The 21,874-nt window shown below is 39.5% G+C and overlaps 2 protein-coding genes across 13 annotated transcripts in view; one reads left to right on the top strand and one right to left on the bottom strand.

The window, feature by feature from the left end:
• Window positions 1-21,874, top strand: part of LOC141433136 (uncharacterized) — a 76,148-nt gene that overhangs the window by 29,752 nt on the left and 24,522 nt on the right. For all 12 annotated transcript variants that reach the window (XM_074095004.1, XM_074095005.1, XM_074095003.1 and 9 more), the window contains exons 2-3: window positions 12,596-12,768; window positions 16,096-16,294. In XM_074095004.1, the coding sequence (XP_073951105.1) occupies window positions 12,759-12,768; window positions 16,096-16,294 (209 nt within the window). In that variant the 5' untranslated portion in view covers window positions 12,596-12,758. The remainder of the gene's footprint in view (window positions 1-12,595; window positions 12,769-16,095; window positions 16,295-21,874) is intronic.
• On the bottom strand, window positions 2,706-4,566 carry LOC141433655 (uncharacterized). The gene has a single exon (XM_074095758.1). The coding sequence runs from the start codon at window positions 4,564-4,566 to the stop codon at window positions 3,028-3,030; it is 1,539 nt and encodes a 512-aa protein (XP_073951859.1). The 3' UTR covers window positions 2,706-3,027.

Genomic DNA, 21,874 nt, shown 5'->3' with positions numbered 1-21,874 from the left:
CACCCGATCGTAACTCCCACTCTTCAACTCACTCGCTTGTCCCATTCACTCCACAATAATCATCGGTCATTCCGTCCGCTCTTGTCCATCAAATCATTCATCCGCAAATCCACCCTCATTCCCACATTCGGCCATCCTACACACATGACTGTCCCCAGGCATCCTCTAAACAAAACGTCTTACATACAACACAAAACATCTTAACCTAGGTACAGGTACACCTTAATCATAACAACATGTGTGAGGTCGATGAACTCTACTACATGGAAAACAAAACTACTATTGACATGACCTTATACTTAATGTGGTGTTAGTCACCTGGGACATAATAGTTTATATAAAAAAAACGTCTTATGTATGACACAGTCATAGTAAACAAACAAAAAAAACAATGTCTACCACCTTAAAAGTAAAAGATATTTACCACATCACCATCAAGTAACTATCGTTATCATACAATGTTTATGAACAATAAAAAAAACATAAGAGAAACAAAAAAAAAAACATAAACAAACAAGTCAGTGACAGCTCATCATCATGGCAACCATAGCGCAAATGTCATACCAACCTCGTGAATATGATGTACTTGCTCTAATCACTGGGCCAGGGCTTCATGTTATCAGCTGAAGAGGCAGTCTTTCCTGGTCCCTCTGAAGAACCATCTATCTTTTCAACGTCGTATCGGTCATTGCCCTTCACTGCGACCACCTTGTAAGGCCCCAAAAACTTAGCCTTCAGTTTTAAACAGGGTCCAAACTGCGTCCTTTTGATTGCCACGCGATCGCCGACTTGGTAGAGTTGACTCTCCTTGCGCCCTTTATTAAACGTATGGCGATTCTCTTCCTGCACCTTTAATATTTGTAGCTTAGCTGACTCTCTCAATTTCTCTCTGTTTTGCATATAGCACTCACGTTCCTCTTGCCGTAGCAACTCGTGAATCTCGAGGTCGTCCTTGGTACGCATTTTGGTACCAATCATGAGCTCAAAGGGCGTCGTATCGATGCTGCGCTGGTACGTGCTGTTCAACGCCGTCTGGAGCCTCGCGACGTGTTTGTACCACAGACTTTGATCTGAAATACACAGCTTTGTTAATACTGAAATCATTGTTCTATGAATTATTTCCACTTGTCCATTTCCCCTTGGTACCCCTGTAGTAATAGAGACATGATTGATATTCTCCTCTTCACAGTACATTTTAAAGTCATTGCTTGTGAAAGCCGCTCCTCGGTCTGTCACAAATCTAGACGGGTTACCAAAACATTGTTGATGTATTCTCAGCTTATCAATCGTCTCTCTAGCTGTTGTACCCTTTACTGGAAATAGCCAAACAAATTTAGTAAATGCATCTACTATAGTGAGTATATAATTATACAACTTCTTTGTCTCCATCATTGGGCCAATATGGTCTAGGTGTAGAGTGAACAATGGAATACTGCTCTTCTCAATGCTGTGAAGAAATCCTTCGGGCTTTCCTGCCTTTCTTGTGGCCAGTAGACATGGTACACAGGTCACAATAAATTCGTCTAATTTTCTTGACAAGTCTTTGATGAAATAATCTTTATTTATCATCTCTGTCATTTTCTTCTTTCCAAAATGACCCACAGCATGTACTCGTTTGATTATGTCATTTTCCATATCCTTTGGGATGACAAGCAGTGTACCCTTGCACAGCAGTCCACCTTCAATGGTATAATCCTGGTACACTCGCTCTTTGAGTATTTCCAGGATGGCCTTCAGTCCCTCATCAGACTCTTGTGCTACTCGTAGCTTCTCATGCAGTTCCCCTGTCACCATGCCTGTGAAAGGTGCTCTGCTTAATGCGTCTACATGTCTCATCTGTGATCCAGATCTGTGCGAGATCTCATAGTCATATTCTTGTAGCAGTAGAACCCATCTCGCTACACGAGTGCATAAATCTTTTTTCTTCAAGGTCATCTGGAACGCCTTGCAATCTGTAATGATTTTAAACTTTAAACCATACAAATATGAGCGGAATTTCTTTACACCTTCTATAATGGCCAAAGCCTCTAACTCATAACTCGAATATTTTTTCTCTGCCTCACTAGTTTTGCGACTCATATAGTGCACTGGGTGCAAACTTCCATCATTTGGGCACATTTGTAATAATACTGCAGAGTATCCATGCATTGAGGCATCTGTGTGCAACTCAGTTTTCAATGCTGGGTTATAGATCCTCAATACAGGACTACAGGCCAGTTTCGACTTTAACTCTGTGAAAGCTTTTTTCATGACAGTCATTGAAAACAAAGCTCACATTCTTCTTAAGTAAGTCTGTTAATGGTCGAGCGATCAATGCATAGTTAGGTATAAACTTCCTGAAATATGATGTCAATCCTATGAATCCGTGAAGTTGTCTCAGAGTTACTGGTTTAGGAAACCTTACCACTGCATCCGTTTTGTCTGGTGATGGCCTCACCGATCCGTCCTCCACAATATGACCAAGGTATTCCACTCGTCGTTGAATGAGCTGCGTCTTGCTCCAGTTTACCTCGAGCCCATACTCTGAAGCTCTCATCAGCACTTGCTTAAGCCGTTGCACACCCTGTGCTTCATCTTCTGAAATTATGATTAAATCGTCAATAAAAATTAACAAATACCCTTTTGCCACTAAGTCTCTAAAAATTATGTTTATAAATCTTGTGAACACTTTGGGACAAACAGAGAGACCAAATGGTGCTTTTCAAAAACTCGTATTGACCATTATGGGTTACAAAAGCAGTGTATTTTATTGAATCCTCATGTACTTTTAAGTGGAAGTACCCATTCTTCAAATCCAACGTGCTAAATACTTTAGCACCTGACAGCTTATCTATGTGGTCATCTATAATCGGTAATGGATACTCGTCTTTTACCATTTTTTCGTTTATCCGGCGATAATCCACACATATCCTGGTGCTGCCGTCCTTCTTCTTCACCAGGACCAAAGGACTAGCATATTCGGAAAAACTTACCCTTATCACTCCATCACACAACCACTGAGTCACCTGCCTCTCCACTTCAGCTTGTTCAGTCAACGCCAGTCGCCGAGGTCGCTGAGCAACTGGGATGTCGTCTTTCAAAACAATCTTTAACGCAATTGGGGCCTCCCCGCGTCTTTACCGGCTGATAGGAGTCCACCAACTGTCTGACCTCACGTTGAATCTCAGGATCCGCCCCGTACCCTAAAACATCAGAAACAAACACATCGCACGAGTAATTACGAAGCCAACTTTCGTCTCGCTTCAACAGTTGAACTTGGTTGCCATTCATGATAACTGTCACATCGTGTAATAATTCTTGGCCTAAAATGATATCATACGGCATAATGTCTCTAGGTACGAGATGTAGTATCACACTAAAACACTCTTCGTCAATCACAATGTTCGTGTTTATATATCCCGGCGATATAACTCGTGTCGCGCCAAGTCCCGTTAATAACAGTTCGCGTTTATTATAGCTCGGCGCGCCTAACCGCTTGTAGCAGTCCTCCGACACCAAATTCACATCACTACCGGAGTCTATCAACGCGTTAATGCTTCGATTACACAATAAAATCTTCTTTATTGGCTTCCGATCAGTACTGTTTCTTGTTTGGTATGAGCTGTCACTGTCACTGTCAGTGACACTCCTGTGACGTTTGACGTTCGTCGCCGCCATGGCCGCCATCTTCAAATCGCTCCCGGTCGTTCCATTCGATGCACATTCGTTGTCCAACTTATTCGTTCGAACATCAACTCGCACGCACAAGTTCGTTCCATTCAATTCGTTCTCGTTCGAATTCGCCGATCGACTTCCGCCAGCGCCGCCATTATGTTCGCCACCAGCTGATTTTCTCCCTGTCGCAGAATTAGTACATTGTGCCGATATGTGTCCGAACTGATTGCATCGGAAACACTTTGTACCTTTTCCTCTATGCGGGCACGTACTGGAAACGTGATTATCCTCTCCACAGCTGTAGCATTTTTTTTTGTAGGTAGGGAAAACAGGTTTAGGCCGGTTGTTCTTCGTATTATGCTGCGACTGCGAACCTTGCGAATGCGTAGACATCTTGTTTTTAATCGTTTCGTAGATCTTAATTTTCTCCTTTAATTCACTATACGAAGTAACGCCGTACAGCATCATTTTGTTGGTTTCTAAGTCTTGGATGCCGTCGACTATGTATTGTATCGCCACATAGTCCGGCATTTTTCCCCTCTTACCCAACTCGCGCATCGTAAGAAGGTAATCCAGGCAACTTTCGTCTTTCTTCTTTTTGCGCGCCGCCATCAGTTCATGTACCGCCTTTATGTCGATCGTGTCGGGGAAATCTCTGCTTAGCGCGTGTTTAAGCTCGTCCCACGACTTAAACGGCCGCTCTGCTCGTAACCAAAGTGCCGCGGTACCGGTCATACTTCGCCTAGCAACAATGAGCCGTTGCAATGGCGTCCACCCGAAAATCACCGCGTTTTCGTCAATGTCTTCAATGAATTTGGTCACGCTGTAGGTCTTGTCTTGAGCGCTAAACTTTCGTACCAGATCGTCGATGTACTGCAGGCTGCCACACTCTCTAACATCATACGTCGGCATCACCGGTGGGTGTCGGTGACGTGGGTGCGGGCGATTTAGGTGCCTTTGCAGTCGTCATTCGGATCCGTAGTGCCGGTACCCCATCCATACCGCCACTGGGAGCCTCGCCAGCTGCCTCGTCATAAACCTTATCTGTTTGCATCTTTCTGATGTGCCGTTTATTGCCGCTCGAAAGAAACCGTCTTGTTCCAAAAGCCAGCAAAAAACTCGTCGTCACTGTTATTTCGGCCGCCCGTCGTAAGTAGCAACCGCCGTAACAGAAAAATGTAACCGCCTCGTTACACGTAGCACACCATTCGTCGTCGTATTCGCAGTTATTTTTTTTTTCCTTCAGATCCCGGACGAGCCCCCAAAAATGTGGGATCGTGCGAAGGCAAACAAACTTTTAAAACAAAAAGTAAAAAAGTTTATTAAAAAAAATTAAATATGGAATACACTGATAGCAAGAGAAACAACAAAAATCACAACTAGCACGTAGGCTCACCCGATCAAAACTCGCACTCTTCAACTCACTCGCTTGTCCCATTCACTCCACAATAATCATCGGTCATTCCGTCCGCTCTTGTCCATCAAATCATTCATCCGCAAATCCACCCTCATTCCCACATTTATGCCCGCTTTTGGTGTCAGATATTGGTGCTGGTGCCTTTAGACATCATTTAAGCACTCCAAAATTACCCTTCTACCTAATTTGTAATTCGGCCAATCAACTATTTTACCGACGCTTTGGGCGTCCCCTGCGTTACCAAAATTGTCTCTGGTGTTACCAAAAAATCGTACTTCCAACAAGAATATTCACGGTTTAATAGGGTGAACTTACGTAGGATGTAATGTATTCCTGTACACCATCTATTAAATTACAGAAAAAACATGTGTACTTACAAAAATCTGCAATTGTTTGAAAAATGTCGCGGACAGATTAGTGTCGGTAAAAAAGTTGATTGGCCCAATTATCTTCTATGCAATACTGGTTTATCGAATCTAAACATCAAAGAAAACTTTATTGTGTTAGATATTGGTGCTGATAACTGTACATACTCACAAACTTACACATTTATACCTAATACTAGCCTATTGCCCGCGACTCCGTCTGCGTAGAATTCGTGTATCGCTATCCCGCGGGAATTATGCAATTTTGCGGGATAAAAACTATCCTATTTATCTCCTTCCCCGAGACTCAAACTCTATCTATACCGAATTTCATGTAAATCGATTCTGCAACAAACATACTTTCGCATTTATAATATAAGTGGGATAGGTATAGTTATCTATCGTGGTATTTCAGTAACTAGAAGGTGAACAGGTTATTTATTGTTAACGGAAGGTAAAAAAGCCGTGGTGGCCTAGTGGTTTGACCTATCGCCTCTCAAGCAGAGGGTCGTGGGTTCAAACCCCGGCTCGCACCTCTGAGTTTTTCGAAATTCATATGCGGAATTACATTTGAAATTTACCACGAGCTTTGCGGTGAAGGAAAACATCGTGAGGAAACCTGCACAAACGTGCGAAGCAATCCAATGGTGTGTGTGAAGTTCCCAATCCGCACTGGGCCCGCGTGGTAACTATGGCCCAAGCCCTCTTGTTCTGAGAGGAGGCCTGTGCCTAGCAGTGGGACGTATATAGGCTGGGATGAACGGAAGGTAAACGATACAATATAACAAACTACCAAGCCCTTACGAGCCGTTAATAACCCTCCACCTTTATCTTGACCCCCTTGGTCCGCGCGACACGCTCATACAGGCCATCGCAGGTTTATTACATCCATCACAAGCCAGCCGGGAGTTCATACTGGCTCTATAGGGTCCATAGCTTGGTTTATAATGTACTAGCTTTTGCCCGCGGCTTCGCCCTCGTGGAATTCGGTTATCCCGCACTGTACCCTCGGGAACTGTGCATTTTTTCGGGTTAAAAAGTAGCCTATGTCACTCTCTGACCCATAAATTAAACTATTTCTATGCCAAAAATCACGTCGATCCGTCGCTCCGCTTTGACGTGAAAGACGGACAAACATACAAACACACACACTTATATTTATAATATTAAGTATGGATTTCATAGGTAAGCGTTGTTTTTACGGTGACATGAACATGGGGCTTTAAAAACAAGGTTATCCCATAACTTGTAATTTCATCTAATTTGTCCAAGACAGTTCATTTAATTAGTTATTTATTCGTTACGCACATATATTACACACACTCATACTTACATCAAACAAAATATCTGACTCAACACGTTCTACCAGCATGCCGTGCCGACTGTGGGCGCCGGGGGCCTTAAAAAGACTAAATATTTAAATACCTACGATTCTAATAACGTGAAATACAGTAGTTTTATTTAAAAAATAGAAGGTAAATCGAAATCAGAGAAAAAACCGGAAATCCGAATTTTAAATTAAATCAAAACCGTTAAATCGGTTTCATAAAATACATGCGGTTTTATAGATGACCCCAGCAGATAGAAATAGAGTCGTAAGTATCACATATTTACGAGTATGCAGGTGCTGGTGACTGTTGCATTTATGCAATCCAAAATTACCCTTATACAAGGTGTTAATTAAATAACTGAAAACCTCACTACTACCCCAAAAATATTTTTTTCATTTTAAGTCAGTTGATTGCATTTATTTTTCAATACTATCATTATTTTAAAAGATAGGTAGGTATTTGTGTGTTTTGCTTAGTCAGTAATTCTACTTCATTTCTAATTCTACACTTATAATTTGTACTTGTCAGGTGCGCTTTGACGTTTATAGAAGAAAATCACACATTGACAGCAAAATAGCCAGTATTAAATTATCGAAACAGTATGCATCCTCGCTATAGTATATTTTTTATCGAGGGACTAAAATAAGCCAATTGATACCCGAGATAGTTAGCCATCCGAGCTTTAGCGAGGGTGTCTATTTATCCAGGGGTTTTTATTGGCTTGTAGTCTCGAGGTGAAAACTCGAAAGAATTAATGCGTTCCTTATTCCTCCAGTTCATAAAACTCATAGGTTTTTAAGCAAATCTTTCTAGATTTCGGAGGCAAAAGCAACATTACAAGAAAACAAACAATGACAAGTGCCAAGAATGGCTTAGCGATAAAATAAATAGAGACAGCAAATAGAGTCACACAAGGTTACTCTAATATTATTTTATCATTATTTCAAGCAAATACGAGTAGGTAAGTCAAAGTAAAATTTAGTGAAACTTTGTAAATTTCCCAAAGTAATATTTACCGAGCTATCGGGAGGGTAAATTTGTTGAGCTCGTCCAATATCAATTGATTGCTGACTGTAGCTGTTTTATTCATTTCGTTTTGAAAAAAAAACCCTTTCAGCTGGACTGTAGTAAGCAATTATTTGCCGTTGATTGAAATTTGTTTCCAATCATGGTAAAAGCAGGTTTAAAATTGATAAGTACTTTTAGGGCGAGGAGTTGTTTGTTTTTGCATAAAAATCACATTTATCTTGAAAATATTGAACGTCTTAGGACCATTTTCTGTGTACTGTGTTGGTTCTTAGACTATTTACTACTTAATATAATCGTATAGCTAACGTCGTGCTAACAAGCAAGAAAATATTTTTCACACCTCTCCTTCAGAAAAGTAACTTTTCCTCCCTGACGAGAGGGAGCAAAGTGCAACTTTTCTGTTCAAGGCTTTTCTAAGTGTTTTATTGCAAATGCCATTTTTTGAAGTTGATAATTGTAAAGCCACGCTATTTTCTATGCTGGTTGTTCTTTAATAATGTGGTTTTTTTTTCAAGTTTCTTAATTCTCGGTGTGAAAAGTTGTATGAGCCACTCAGGAGCGAAACTATTTTCATCAAGGGCGTTAACACTTGAATCCTTCATTACGCTCAGGATTCTACTTCCGCATTCCGCATACATTCCGCATTCTGGATTCAATGTACGCCCTCGCCGTAAATACACCATTTTGCTCCCTTGTGACACAAATAACTATAGTTCCCTCTGCATAAGCTAGGTTAACTTTTTTACGCAAAATAGGCTTACGTTTGAGGAATATCGCGCCTATTGGTTATGATGGAATTCATTGCCAATTTGCGATTTACGGGCAACTTCAAATTTGCATATTTGTACTTATCAAAGGTTGCAAGTCGAATTTCACAAACATTTATTTTACTTTAACGTTCATATGTACAGTTAAACCATTTTTTTTAATTCGACTGGATGGCAAACGAGCAATGGGTCTCCTGATGGTAAGAGATCACCACCGCCCATAGACACCTGCTACACCAGGGGGATTGCAGATGCGTTGCCAACCTAGAGGGCTAAGATGGGATACCTCAAGTGCCAGTAATTTCACCGGCTGTCTTACTCTCCACGCCGAAACACCACAGTGCAAGTACTGCTGCTTCGCGGCAGGATTAGCGAGCAAGATGGTAGTAGCAATCCGGGCGGACCTTGCACAAGGTCCTACCACCTGCAAAATTTGATTCCTCACCCATCGTAGAGGGCTCTCACAATAAGTGTCACAATGAATCCTCCTGTCAAGCAATGCGATGTCACTATGACTATTTCTACGAAAAGGATCCACAGTGGGTCACGATTCAGTTGGTTTCAGAGTACCTAAGTACAGTACGATTACTTGGAGTTAACACTTGACAGATGGGCGTACCTTCAGTCAATTTTCAACTTTGAGGTCATACAAATAAAATAGTTTTTACATAATCTGTAAACGTGGGTAGCGGTATACTAAAAATGGCTTTATTTGTATGACGTCAAAGTTGAAAATTGACTGAAGGCACGCCCATCTGTCAAGTGTTAACTCCAAGTAATGTAAGTGAGTTGTGTGGTGCAGAAACTTGAAAAAAAAAAATATTCTAGCTCTTCCTGGTATCTAATTGGACTGAAATTTAGCTCACCTACTTATGTAAGCTCGGTGACAAGAAGTACAAAATGTGGGAATAAAATTCTGGTGGTCAGGCCAGGATCGTCTCTGCAGGACGGAACAATCAATCAACGGTATTGATTTGAAACTTCGTACGGATTTAGTTTGGTTGGCAATGCAAGTACAATCAAAAAAAGTACAGCCAGCAAAATAGCTTGGATATGCTGACATTTAAGAACAACTTTTAGATGTTTGATACCCAATGATGTATAGATTGGATGACATTGCAAGTACAGACATCAATGGCTACCTGAAAAAAAAATTTGAAAATATTTTGTTGGCTAAATATAAAATGGTACGAAACTAAAAATAAAATCACACGTAGAAAATCGGCGCTTGAACTCTTTCAGTATTCAAAGGTAGAAGTGGCGGTAACTAGGTCGGACTGAGAACTCCGCCGGTGCAAATTTTATAACATTTCAACTAAAGTTTTTACGTAGTAATCGCTTGAATTTTAATTAAATTTCACTCCCGTTTGTGGTAGCGTTGAAAGGCGATAAGGCACCGAACACATTGGTTTGCATTTGTCAGTTCGGGTTGGCTTTTTAATGCGTTGGCTCTGTTCCTGACTCTTTTGCTGGTGGTGTGTAAATGAGTGTATCTGTGGCAGAGGGGCTTCTATGAAATTCGAAAATCGAACTTCATATCTACGAGAGTGAGAGGGACGCTAGTTTCCCCTTAAGCCGCGTCCACACCGGGGCAACGAAGGCCAACGAATGGGTTCGTTGGTCCTGTGTGGATGGGTCAGCGAACGCCAACGATGATCCGGAGCGTGGCGGTAACATCAAAGGAATCGTACCATTACATCGAATCCAGTGTGGACGGTCGCTGAAGGCCAACGAACGAACGCTCATGTTGAAGCGAAAGAGCGTATCGTGCAGATGTCTGATTTATCTCTCTCGCATACCTCGTCAATATTTCACGCCGTTAACGTCACTTAAGTATGGAGAGCTCATTACAGTATATAAAACTATCAATTATAATCATATCGTCGTCGTACATTTTTGAATTGGGAATGAAAGCCGGAATCAGGTGCCAACGAACGTTTGCTTGAAGTTCGTACCTTCGAAGGGCAACGAGCGTGCGGAGCCAACGTTGAATATCTTTCGTTGGCCTTCGTTGGCCCGGTGTGGACGCGCCATTACGCTAGCCCCCCACGCTAGTTTGCGCTACGCTGGGAAGAGAGGCTACAAGAGAGATATCTCTCTCCAGCGTATGTTATGCCTGGTGGTTACAGTCTTGCTTGTGATTGGCTCATTTAGCTACTTAACAAATCAATGTGACTCAAATGTCAAGTTATCGAACGGACCTCTCGATACTAACGCACATTTCTTGGCACATGACCTTGTTTGTTTTCTTGTGATGTGATAAACCGGTACTATATACAAGATAATTAGAACACATTACTACACATTAATTACATTGTAATAAGAACCACGGCACGCGTCATCGTGAATGACTCTACCTATAGGTATACATTTGTTCGTTTTAAATGAATATAGAAGTCTATCACGAATATTATTATTGGAGTAGACACATTAACATGTATATTAAGAACAGTTCTATCAATCCACATTTTTAAATTTCATTAATTTTTTATGGAATAATGGGAAAAACTATCACAAATGCAACGTTGCCAGCTCAGCAGGTATAAACGCTCTTAATATTGCCATAGCGGAGCGTGCAAAAATATCTGACACGTCCTTCCGGCCCTAGAAATAGAGTCATATCAGATATTTAAAATATTTATGCACGATTGTTGTGTCAGATATTGATGCTGGTGACTGTACATAACATAACGTTTGCTATACATGTAGCCACATTAGGTTCCGTAAAAAAATGGCAAATTAATGGTTTAAAATTTCATGGTAATGACAATGGAATAATAAAGCACAGACAATTAAAAAAAAATGTTATGTCATGGTGTGCCTAAATATTACTTATTGGTGTATACTTTGATGGTTAAACTGGATAATCAATGGAAACAGAAATATCATCATCATCCCAGCCTGCTGCTGCCCATTGCTGGGCACAGGCCTCCTTTTAGAATGAAAGGGCACTGGGTAGACAAACTCTTACAGGCCAATGAAAGTGGGTACTGTTTGGACTTATTATAGTGAACTATTTTGTGCCTACTACAATGCTTCCTCTAACCTGTCTGTCTTTCTCTCTCAAACGTGCAAGTCATATAAAAATAAATACTTTCTAAAGCGACACATCGTTAGCGTGTTTCAGATGGGTACAACACCATCTAGCGAGGTAATAAAAACTAAATTACTTTAAACCTAAATACGCATTAGACACTGGTCCGGAGTGAGAACTACGGGACCAAGCCCTTTCATTCTGAGAGGAATAGAAATATATTATTTACTTATCTCACAATTGAAATATCACATAATCCTTGTACACGCCGAATTAATTTATTAGTAGGTAATTATTCAGTAGGACATTAACTGTCAACAACCTCTAATCCAACGAGAAAATCAGTTCTCTAACTTGAAAAGGTTGCATTTCTTATAAACATGTAAGCCCGAACTAAGAAGGGACGCAATTGCTTGAACCCTTGTCAAAGTATCATATAAGATGTCGCCGAGAGTTTATGACGCTTATATATCATTCAAAGGATGAAAGTTCTATACAGTTTGAATAATAAATAAGGAGAGTAGGGCTAACATACAAAACCGATTTGAAGTATTATTACTGCGTGTACTGTGTGTATTTTTACTGTATGGGTATACAGTAGTTGTATTTTAGCATACGTAATTTTCATGGTTTATAATCATAGTGAAATAATCATGGATAACTCGTGTCTTAAATATAGTTTAGCCTTTCCTCCCGGAGCACACGCCACCGTAGCTGCTGCAAAACGAGTACTGATTTATAATTATAACTAGTTTTTGCCCGCTGCTTTGCCCGCGTGGAATTCGGCTAACGCGCGCTGTTCCCTCGGTTCGTCAGTTTTTGGGGTTGACATAAAAGTATTTTTTTTTTATATTTACTTAGTTATTTTTTATATCATTTAATTTTAGAAACTAAACATAGATAAAATACTAAACTAAATAAAAAAAAGGCTCAATCCTAAACAGCTCATGGTAATTTTAGTTAATTCACAATTTAAAATGCATTTAATTCTGTTCCAGTGAAAGTGACCGAGTGAACAAAAGTGCCGAATTAATACTCAAGTGCTAAGCGTGCGATGCTAGTGAAAAATTACGTGATTTGTTCAAAAGTGCAATGGGCCGGCGGGGGGAGGGGTTGACGTGACGTGCATTCAGAGACTGATCAGTGAACAACGCCAGCAATATGTCGGCAGGTGAGTACGAGTAGTGGACTTACCAGTCAGTTTCAGTTATACCAGGCGTGGCCTTCTCCGCTAATTTATTTTCCGCTACAAGTAGATGTCTGGGGCCCCCTTGAGTGTGCTATTCCACTACACGTGACGCGTGCGAGTGAATACGAGTTATGCGATGGACAGAGAGGCACGATTCTTATTTTATATCAGTCTTTATGCGGTTCAAGTCGTTTTGAGAATCCAGTCGTTTTGATACCAACCCGCCTACTCTTTTGTGCGGCAGTGAGGCTTCTGTACTTTACTTATTCTGTGATTATACTCAAGTTATACTGCATTGTTTTTTAAGCCGGGTACCGACGGAGTGAGTATTTTTGGATTATGAATGAATGCGTGAATGGTATGGAACTAAAAACTGTTTTACGCACCGGATTGCTCAGTTAGTGCTCGGTTTTGCTCCGCGGGTACAGCCAGCATCAAAAGTACCTAAGTGAAATAGAAATTTTGGTATTTGTATGACTCTTTATTGTATGTATGTACATAAACTGTACAAAGTTGATATGTGGCACTGGCGTACAATGTATTCAGATAGCCTCAATTCTAAAGAAGTAGCTAAACTATATAGTATTAGTGTAATGTTGTACTAAGGCAGCTTCACACTGACCTGCCATAACTTAAAAAGTTTAGGTCGCTTCATCATCAGTAATCGTCAAATGCGAGCATAATCTATTGACTCAACGTCTATATTGCGTAATCAATAGTTCATCATCATCATCATCATCATCGGCCTATCTTAGTCCACTGCTGGACATAGGCCTCTCCAGTTGCACGCCACTGAGCACGATCCTCGGCCAGTCTCATCCAGTTCTTGCCAGCTAACCTGCGAAGATCATCGCTCCACCTAGTCCGAGGGCGTCCTACGCCATGCTTGCCGATTCGCGGTCTCCACTCAAGAACTCGTTTGCCCCAGCGGTTATCGGTTCTTCGACTGATATGGCCGGCCCACTGCCACTTCAGTTTGCTCAATTTGCATCAATAGTTATAGGAGTATATTTTACTATAAACAATCTTTAAACGGTGCACGAAACGTTATCGTTTCCTCAGCACACCAAGATAAATCGAAATAGCCGCACAAATTGAAAAGCGATCCTATAAAAATACCCTCAAAATATCCATTCAATTTTGATGATTGTTCTATTTTAAAACTCTCATTCTTTTCATTTTCCGGGGCATCAATAAGTTAACAACCTCCATTATATTTCTAAGAGCAAAGTCGTGTTTTCGGCCTTTTCGCATCTCATTAAAAGTGATATTTATATGCTTGTTTGCCTCAAGTTTGGGTCGTTATTTGACTTGCTTGTTGCTCTTCATTTGTTATAAGCGGATTCAATAGGCACAGAAAGCAAGCGAAGCATTGGGTGAACGTATTAAATTTCGTTTAGGGGAAGATTGCTATGACTAAATTCGAAACACAATTGTCTCATTTTTCTGGACACTTCTGTAAAAATGGCCGAATATTCCGATAGAGTTTTCTAGATAGGTATCTGGTAGAAATAAAATAACTCTAACAAATAATCGAAAAAGCCATCAAAATGACCAGAATAATGAGGTTGTTGAAACGCTCGAATACTCGCCCCAATAGTGTTTTTTAACCGACTTCAAAAAAGGAGGAGGTTCTATGTTCCAATGTTTGTATTATGTAAGTGCAGTTTTAAGTACGAGAAACCCACATATCAATTTTATACAAATTTTAAACATTTTTAAATACTGTATATATACAAGGATTGCTAGTTTATTTTTTTATCATTGGATAACGTAAGTCAAAATTTTTACTTGCATGTGGTATTTTGTCAACGCCATTTTTATCACCAAAGCATTGTTCGTGCAATCATCACCGATCCTCGAAACCGTCATCATCGTACCGAGTGCTTACGAGCTTTGAACAACACCAAAAGGTGCGGCTAAAAGCATTTCATACTCAAGAGACATGAAATTTAATCAGCAGATAACAAAAACATCCCTGTCCCTTACAAACCGACGGCAAAAAGCATTAGGCTGGTATGCATATTAGGCGTTTTTACGCTCTTGGATATAATATCGTTTTTGCATACTCGTGAAAACGCTATTGTGAATTGTTAATCACTAGTGGTTGTGTAAGCTGTCTAGCTAAATGGCTCAAATAATAATATATTTTTTATGTTTCTAACCCCCATATTTATTACTATTTAGGAAAAAATCCAAAAACTGGATCAACTGGATGAATTATAAATAGATAAGTAAATAGATATTATTTATTACATTCTGTAAAAATACATTGTAAACATTTGTCATGTAATATAAGGAGTTAACAAAAGGATCAAATGTATACAAACAAAGTAATGTAAATACCGGCCAAAAATAAAATTACAATTGTCAAATAAGATAAAATTTAAAAATGAAAATAACAATGATGAACAATAAAAATATGTAAATAAAATTATAATTTTGTTGTCAAATTTAGAAAAAAAGACGTCGTTATTTACATTATATAGTCGGGTTTTGACACAGAGTGCAGGACAATGGTGCTTCGTAAATAAATTGATCGTTATAACCGCATAATGACAAGCGCGAAAAACGCTATTTTGCGGGCTGAAAAAAGGGCCCAATCTGTAGCTGCCCTAAAGGGCTCATTCGGTCGGAAGGGACAATTAAACGGCCGACCGCAATGCAGTGGAGAAACTTCATCTAAGAGAATTAGGAACCTTTGATGCGAACGTGAAGAATAAGTAATCCCACTAGCGATAAAAATGCTAGTTTGTGGTGTGTATTGTGTTGGAACTCTTTATTATGCTTAAACACATGAAAATAACAGTTAACAAGGGAAAGAGATGTACAACAAAGAGGCGAACTTTTTCCTTGAAGCGATATCTTCCAGTTAACCTTTGAACGATTGAAAGGACATCAGAAACATGAAAAAAGTGTGAAGTGTGTTTGTCTATACATGCATAAATAAATAGATATGTTTGTTATTCTTTTACGATTTTGCTTGACGAATTTGAATGAAAGGTCGTGACGTGATAAGTGATTCTCCCCTTACCGAGTTTCGACTTGCAATTTTTGTGGATGGTGTAACTCCATATTTGTGTCAAATTTCAGCTTACAAAACTACAGTTTTAGGTAAAAAAAAATGAACTATTTTTCTTTATTTTTTTTTAGGGAATCAATTCTTGGTACTTGACCATAATGTTGCCGAAACTTTCAGCGCACTCTAGGTATGGATATCTAGGCACAAAGCAATTCCTAAATCAATCAATAATTACCCAAAGAATTTAATTTAACTAAGCGCATGACCTCACATTATTTTGCTAACAGGTTCGGCAGTGGCGATGATCGGAGCCAACCTCCGCTTCGGCTCCGCGGGCGCCACCAACTCGTCCATCCTGAACCACACGCGGCACTGCCCGCCTGGAGGCGCCGCGAGCGCCGCCGCGCTCCTTGCGCTGTCAGGGCTCGGCATGTCGGCAAACTTGGCTCTAATGACTGTCATATTGAGCAAGAAGCAGTTGAGGAGGTTGGTAGAGCTTGTTTCTTAAAATAATCTAATTCAGGCAGTAAGATTATCAGAAAATATTGGACACGATTTTTTTCTTTTTTCAATTAATCAGTAAACGATGAAGCTATAGTCAGCTAACCCTTAATAAGGTAGGGGCGATTTAGCGACCACTTGCATTAAGTTGGAAACTGAACCTTATTAATTTCATTATACGTCACAATTTCCATTTTAATTATTGAAAATACGACTAGCTTTAAAAATATTCTTTGTCAGGCATGTATTCGATAGCTATTTTTGATTCTGTGGTAGTATGCTCCAGTAAATGGGGCCTTATTAAGGGTTAATGCTTTTTAGCACGTCGTAGCGTCACCGGCCTCACCCCTACACTTTGACGAGCTTCACCTTTGTAATTTTTTGTTTGCTTCAAAAAAATACATGTCCAGTATTTTCTTATATTTACCTCCTGGTTCACTGATTAAATTTATTAGACGGATAAATGTGAGCGTCTCTATTTATTTTGTTCGAATAGACGGAGACGGCATCACATTTTTATCCGTCAAATAAAATTAATCAATTGGTGGTGAAACAGCCCCTTAATCTAACTGATGGACTAATTAGAATTTATTTATTTACTACCCAGGAAACTACCCAACTTTGCTCAATTATACTGGAACTAAAATACATTGAAAAATAGTGTATCAAATATTATGTATATATTTTTTGTTTGTGGCTGTTGACACTGGATTACCTTGGTCTTAGACGAAGATTTTACATTATGCACTTGAGCATAAAAAATAATTTTATGTCGCCTAGATCCAGCATACATACCAACTTTACGAGCATGAGAAGTGAAAAGTCGATTCTTGTGTGTGGTGTATTAATTAGTTAATTCTAAGCATAACAAAACAACTGCGCGTCATTTACATGACGCAATATTTCCAGGAAAAACCGACGTCAAATTTCACATTATTACATAAATTTAATTCCACACTCACTTGAGAAACCTATTACAATTCAAGGACATCATTATTCACCGTAACACACGCCCCAGATAATCTAAAGGCTCCAGAGTTCGGTGGAGCGATTAATATTGATGTATGAAGGGTTTGATTAAAATGAATTTAGATTGAAAAATCAATCATATGGTAAACCCTCATATGGTCTGCTGGCGTTCTTTACAATAAAAATACAGCCAGTGTAAAGTGCTTCTGAATTTGACGCGCAAACTTTAAGTTTGGATTCGATTGGATGGATTTCAAAAATAATTGAATTAAAATGACCGTGAGACACAGACATAATTATTAAAATATAATGGGTGGGGCCTTTAACAGTAGAAAATAATTAAATCATAGATTGTTCTCGTCAAACTGATCGACATTAGTTCAGAGACTTTGTAAAAGAAGTCTGGCCAGTCACAGGAATTGTTACGCTTTTCTTTATTATTAAGTCGGCTATTCTTTTCAGTTACTGCGAATCGTTATGATAGTTGCATTACCAAGGTTTCACTCAATACGTGCCATACTACTTTGGTTTTATGTTAGCTGCAACAGTGGACTTTTGTTAGTTCTCCAAAATAGTTTCATTAATTGCCCGAAACCCATTTATTTGACCACATTTATCATATCCTAGTCGGACACTGACTACATGAAGCTTATTTTTAGACAAATATATATAATATAGTTTTTTATTATACTTTTTCTTTACAGCTACGTCTTCTCATTCAACTCTTGGACCGGCTGGCCGGTTCCAAGGGGTTAAGGATTATTTTGAAAACATAAGAAATATTTTATTGAGTGCGTTTTGATTTCTCCGCCGAATGAATGGAAATAACTTTGTAAAGGCTTTCATTGAGGCGGAAGGCTTTTCAGGAATTCCCCAAAGAAACTGTAATATTTGAAGGGGCTTCTTCAACCCTAAATGGCTACAGAAGTTCAAGAGTTTTGTGAAATAACAAGTCGACATTTGCTTTGGTAGTGATTTTTGAATAGCGAAAGATATAAATCCCGAACCCATATAATTTCATTTCTACAGCTAATTTATTTTTAATATTAGGTATACCTACCTAGTGCCATCCACGAAGACGCGTGATTTTGTCAAAATAGCCATTAATGACATTGTAATAAGAACCACGGCACGCGTCATCGTGAATGACTCTACCTATACTACCTAAAAAATGGAACTCTTATAGGATTACTTTGTTGTCCGTCTCCCTGTCTGTCCTTCTGAGAAAACCCTTTTTCTAAGGAGCGCGTGGAAGTAGGTACCTACCAAGCTGAAATTAATATCAAATACCTACTCAGGTGTACTACTCCTTGAAGCAGTAAAAAAAAAACTTCTAAGTCAACGCAATCAAAAGAATACAGTTCATTAAAAAAAGCGATTTTATACAAATCATATAAACAACTTTTTACTGACTGCCCGAAGGAGGGTTATGTTTTTCAGGCGTATGCATGTATGTGTGTATTTATGTATGTATGTGGGTATGTATGTCCATTTCTTTGGTCCTCGCTGCAGCCTAAACGAATTTTAACATATTATAAGGTATGATTGGATTCTTCACAACTGTCGGAGTGACAGGGGGTAGGGTATATCATATTTCAATATGGCGTCTGCGAAAAAAAATATGGCGGAGGAATGACAAAAAAATTGTATTGTAACAATATGGCTATCAAATGAAAGCTATAATTAGCCTATTCTGAATTTATATGGGTTATAATATTTTCAATTTCACAAAAATATCAAAAAAGTATAAAATAAAACATTCGATTTAAAAATCAAAAACTGCCTTAAAAACTAAAAGGAAGAAAATAAGTCTAGTGGTCTAGAACTCTGTCAAGTAGCTAATTTAAAGTTCATCAGTCGGGACCCATTCAAATCGTGACCAGCTAAAAAATTCTTGGTAATGGGTTCCGACTGTTGAACTTTAAATTAGCTACTTGACAGAGTTCTAGACCACTTATTTTCTTCCTTTTAGTTTTTAAGGCAGTCGGGTTTTTGATTTTTCAAATTTAATGTTTTTTTAATGCGTTTATTTTAGATTGCGTAGATTAATAAAATAAAAAAATTTTCACTTCTTCAAGGAGTAACGGACCTGGTTATTTGATAATAATTTCATCTCAATACTTCCACGCGTGCCCCTCAGATGGACAAGAAAGAAATTCTATAAGAGTTCCTTATTTTCTTTTTACCTTTAAAACCCTAAAAATACAACTAGCAAACATTTCCCTTTTTTCTTAACGTTTAAGAGAAGTCTCTTCGTTCCATTCTCCATACAAACGTAGTCCCGGTCTCATTTGAAAACTAGGCAACAGAAATAGATGAAATTTTGTAAGTATGGACTAGACGCAATTATCTATGCCTGTGGTTTTTCAGATAATCATATAAATGTGTAATATCAGAATTACAGGAGCTCAAAGGTGGACAAAAAAAGGATGTCAACTTTGCACGAGAATTACAGACTAATGAAGAATTTTTACAAAAATCGAAAAAACCACAGGCATAGAAAATATAATGAATATCTTGATTGTGAATAATATGAGGACAACGAAACCCAAAATTCAACCGCCCAAATCTTGAGAAGCCTACAGCTATCTCGATATAAATTACGGACGTCGTTGCGGAAGGCATGGGGGGACGGCTGCGAGCGCTTATGTCACGAGCGATAAAGACAGCAATATCCCAAACGAATACCTAACGCGGCCGCGCGGCCGGCAGGGAAACTTCTCTTAAATGCTGAATGTATGTAAATGACCCGCAAAACGGTTATCGCGGGGCTCGCGTGCCTGGCGCTACCTTTTTCAACCTCCGTATAACTTTACGGGTTAGACGAAAAACTCGAACACATTCCTGAAAACTACAAAAGAACGGGGTGAGAACGAGTTTCTGTTTAAGCTATACGTTAAACGTAAAAGTTTTCTGTTGTAAAGTTTAACTAGTTCCGCTGAATAGCAGCGTTGATTTTTTTCGCGGGATTATAATAGGGTTTATGGCACCAACAACTAATAAAATTGAAATACATTCATACATGCATATGAGTTATCGAAACGCAAAACATTGGTCCAAGCCCCAAATAATGTATTGACTTACGTTAGCCGCTTCAGGAGGCTAAAAAAAAAACCCAATTGTTTTACATTTATTTGCTTAGCCCGTAAAACTGTCCTACTGCTGTGTAAAGCAGCCAGCCTTTTCCGCCATTCGTCCCTGTCGAAAGCATGCTTCCTGCCACTCCACTTGATATGCTTCCAAGTCGTCCCGCCGTCTCCTCTTTGGTCTGCCTCTGCTTCGATGGCCAACCCACGGAACCCATAGGTAGCAATTTGGGCCCATCGTTGTGGGTGCATGCGGCAGACATGACCGGCTCAGTCCCACTTAAGCTAAGCGGTCTTGGCTTTGGAGCGCAGTTTGGTGTTTCTGATGCAATCAGTTCTATGAACACCCAAAATACTGCGCTCGGCTTTATCGCCAGTGATTATTATGACCAAGTTTCAGCGCTGTAAGTTACGATGAGCAGAATGCACATATCGAGGAGTTATCGCTTTATAATTAGTTTAAGGCGCTGTACGTAGTGAAAACTACAATTTTAGAAAATATTTAAAATATACTTACACAATACTTACAACTGCAATTTTTTTATATGTGTATTTTCAGTCTATTAGCTAGTTTTTGACTTCATCAAAAAACACGATTGCTGACAAAAACCTCGATAGATTATTTTTTTTGAAAAAGAGCCTTCATTTACACGTTAAACCAAATATTATGAAAAATATTATGAATATCAACACAAAATTTGCTTTACTAAATAGTTTTTTAGTAGATTTAGATTTATGCTTCATAGATTTTCAATAGGTTGAGTACATCAATCATACCAATTTATTTCGTCTTTGGCAAAATAAAACGGTTCTAGCGCGCGGCGGCGGCGAAGTATTGCCCAGTCGCCAGTACACGCGTGTACGTAGTCGACGACGGACCTGTGCACATTTTTCTAACGCGCTAGTACTACTTTTGAGAGCAAGTAATATGGGTAATCTCAGTATTAAAAAAGTTAAGCGAAAGAGGAAACGCATAAGTGAACTCAGAGCACATATGAGAAGCATTAGAGTACCTAAACGGTAAGTACCTACCACACACTAATCGACCGGCCGGAGTCGGGCCGAGTCAGCAGGGCTACTACGAAACTCCAAACTCGAAGTTCGTGTCGTGCGGTCCCTCTCGCTCTCGTACTAAATAGTCAGTGGCGTAGCTAGCTAACCTAGGGCCCTGGGGCAAATAAAAAAATGGGGCCCACTGCTATCAAAACTGGTAAGGTTTTTTGAAGTAAAATCATTATATATACAAATACTTTCTAAGCAACTTTATCATCAGCTATAAAGCAGAATTTCGAGGGCCCCCTGAGCTTGAGGGCCCCGGGGCACTGCGCCGCCTAGCCTCTTGGTAGCTACGCCACTGTAAATAGTATAAGTATCAGAGGGACCGCAACCCACGAACTTCGAGTTTCGTAGTAGCCCTGCTGAGCGGATTTCACATTCGTACTACGACCGCAAGCTGGTTGGCGCTCACGGATGCGGACGGCTTCGTCCAGATTCTACCGCGACTGCCATA

Source organism: Choristoneura fumiferana, chromosome 12 (assembly GCF_025370935.1).
Source record: "Choristoneura fumiferana chromosome 12, NRCan_CFum_1, whole genome shotgun sequence".
Lineage (NCBI taxonomy): Eukaryota > Metazoa > Arthropoda > Insecta > Lepidoptera > Tortricidae > Choristoneura > Choristoneura fumiferana.
The sequence above is the reverse complement of the archived record's forward strand: the minus strand, read 5'-3'. Positions and strand labels throughout refer to the sequence as shown.

Excerpts from the sequence above, each read along its gene's own strand:
- LOC141433655 (XM_074095758.1), bottom strand. The coding sequence starts at position 4,566 with ATGCCGACGTATGATGTTAGAGAGTGTGGCAGCCTGCAGTACATCGAC.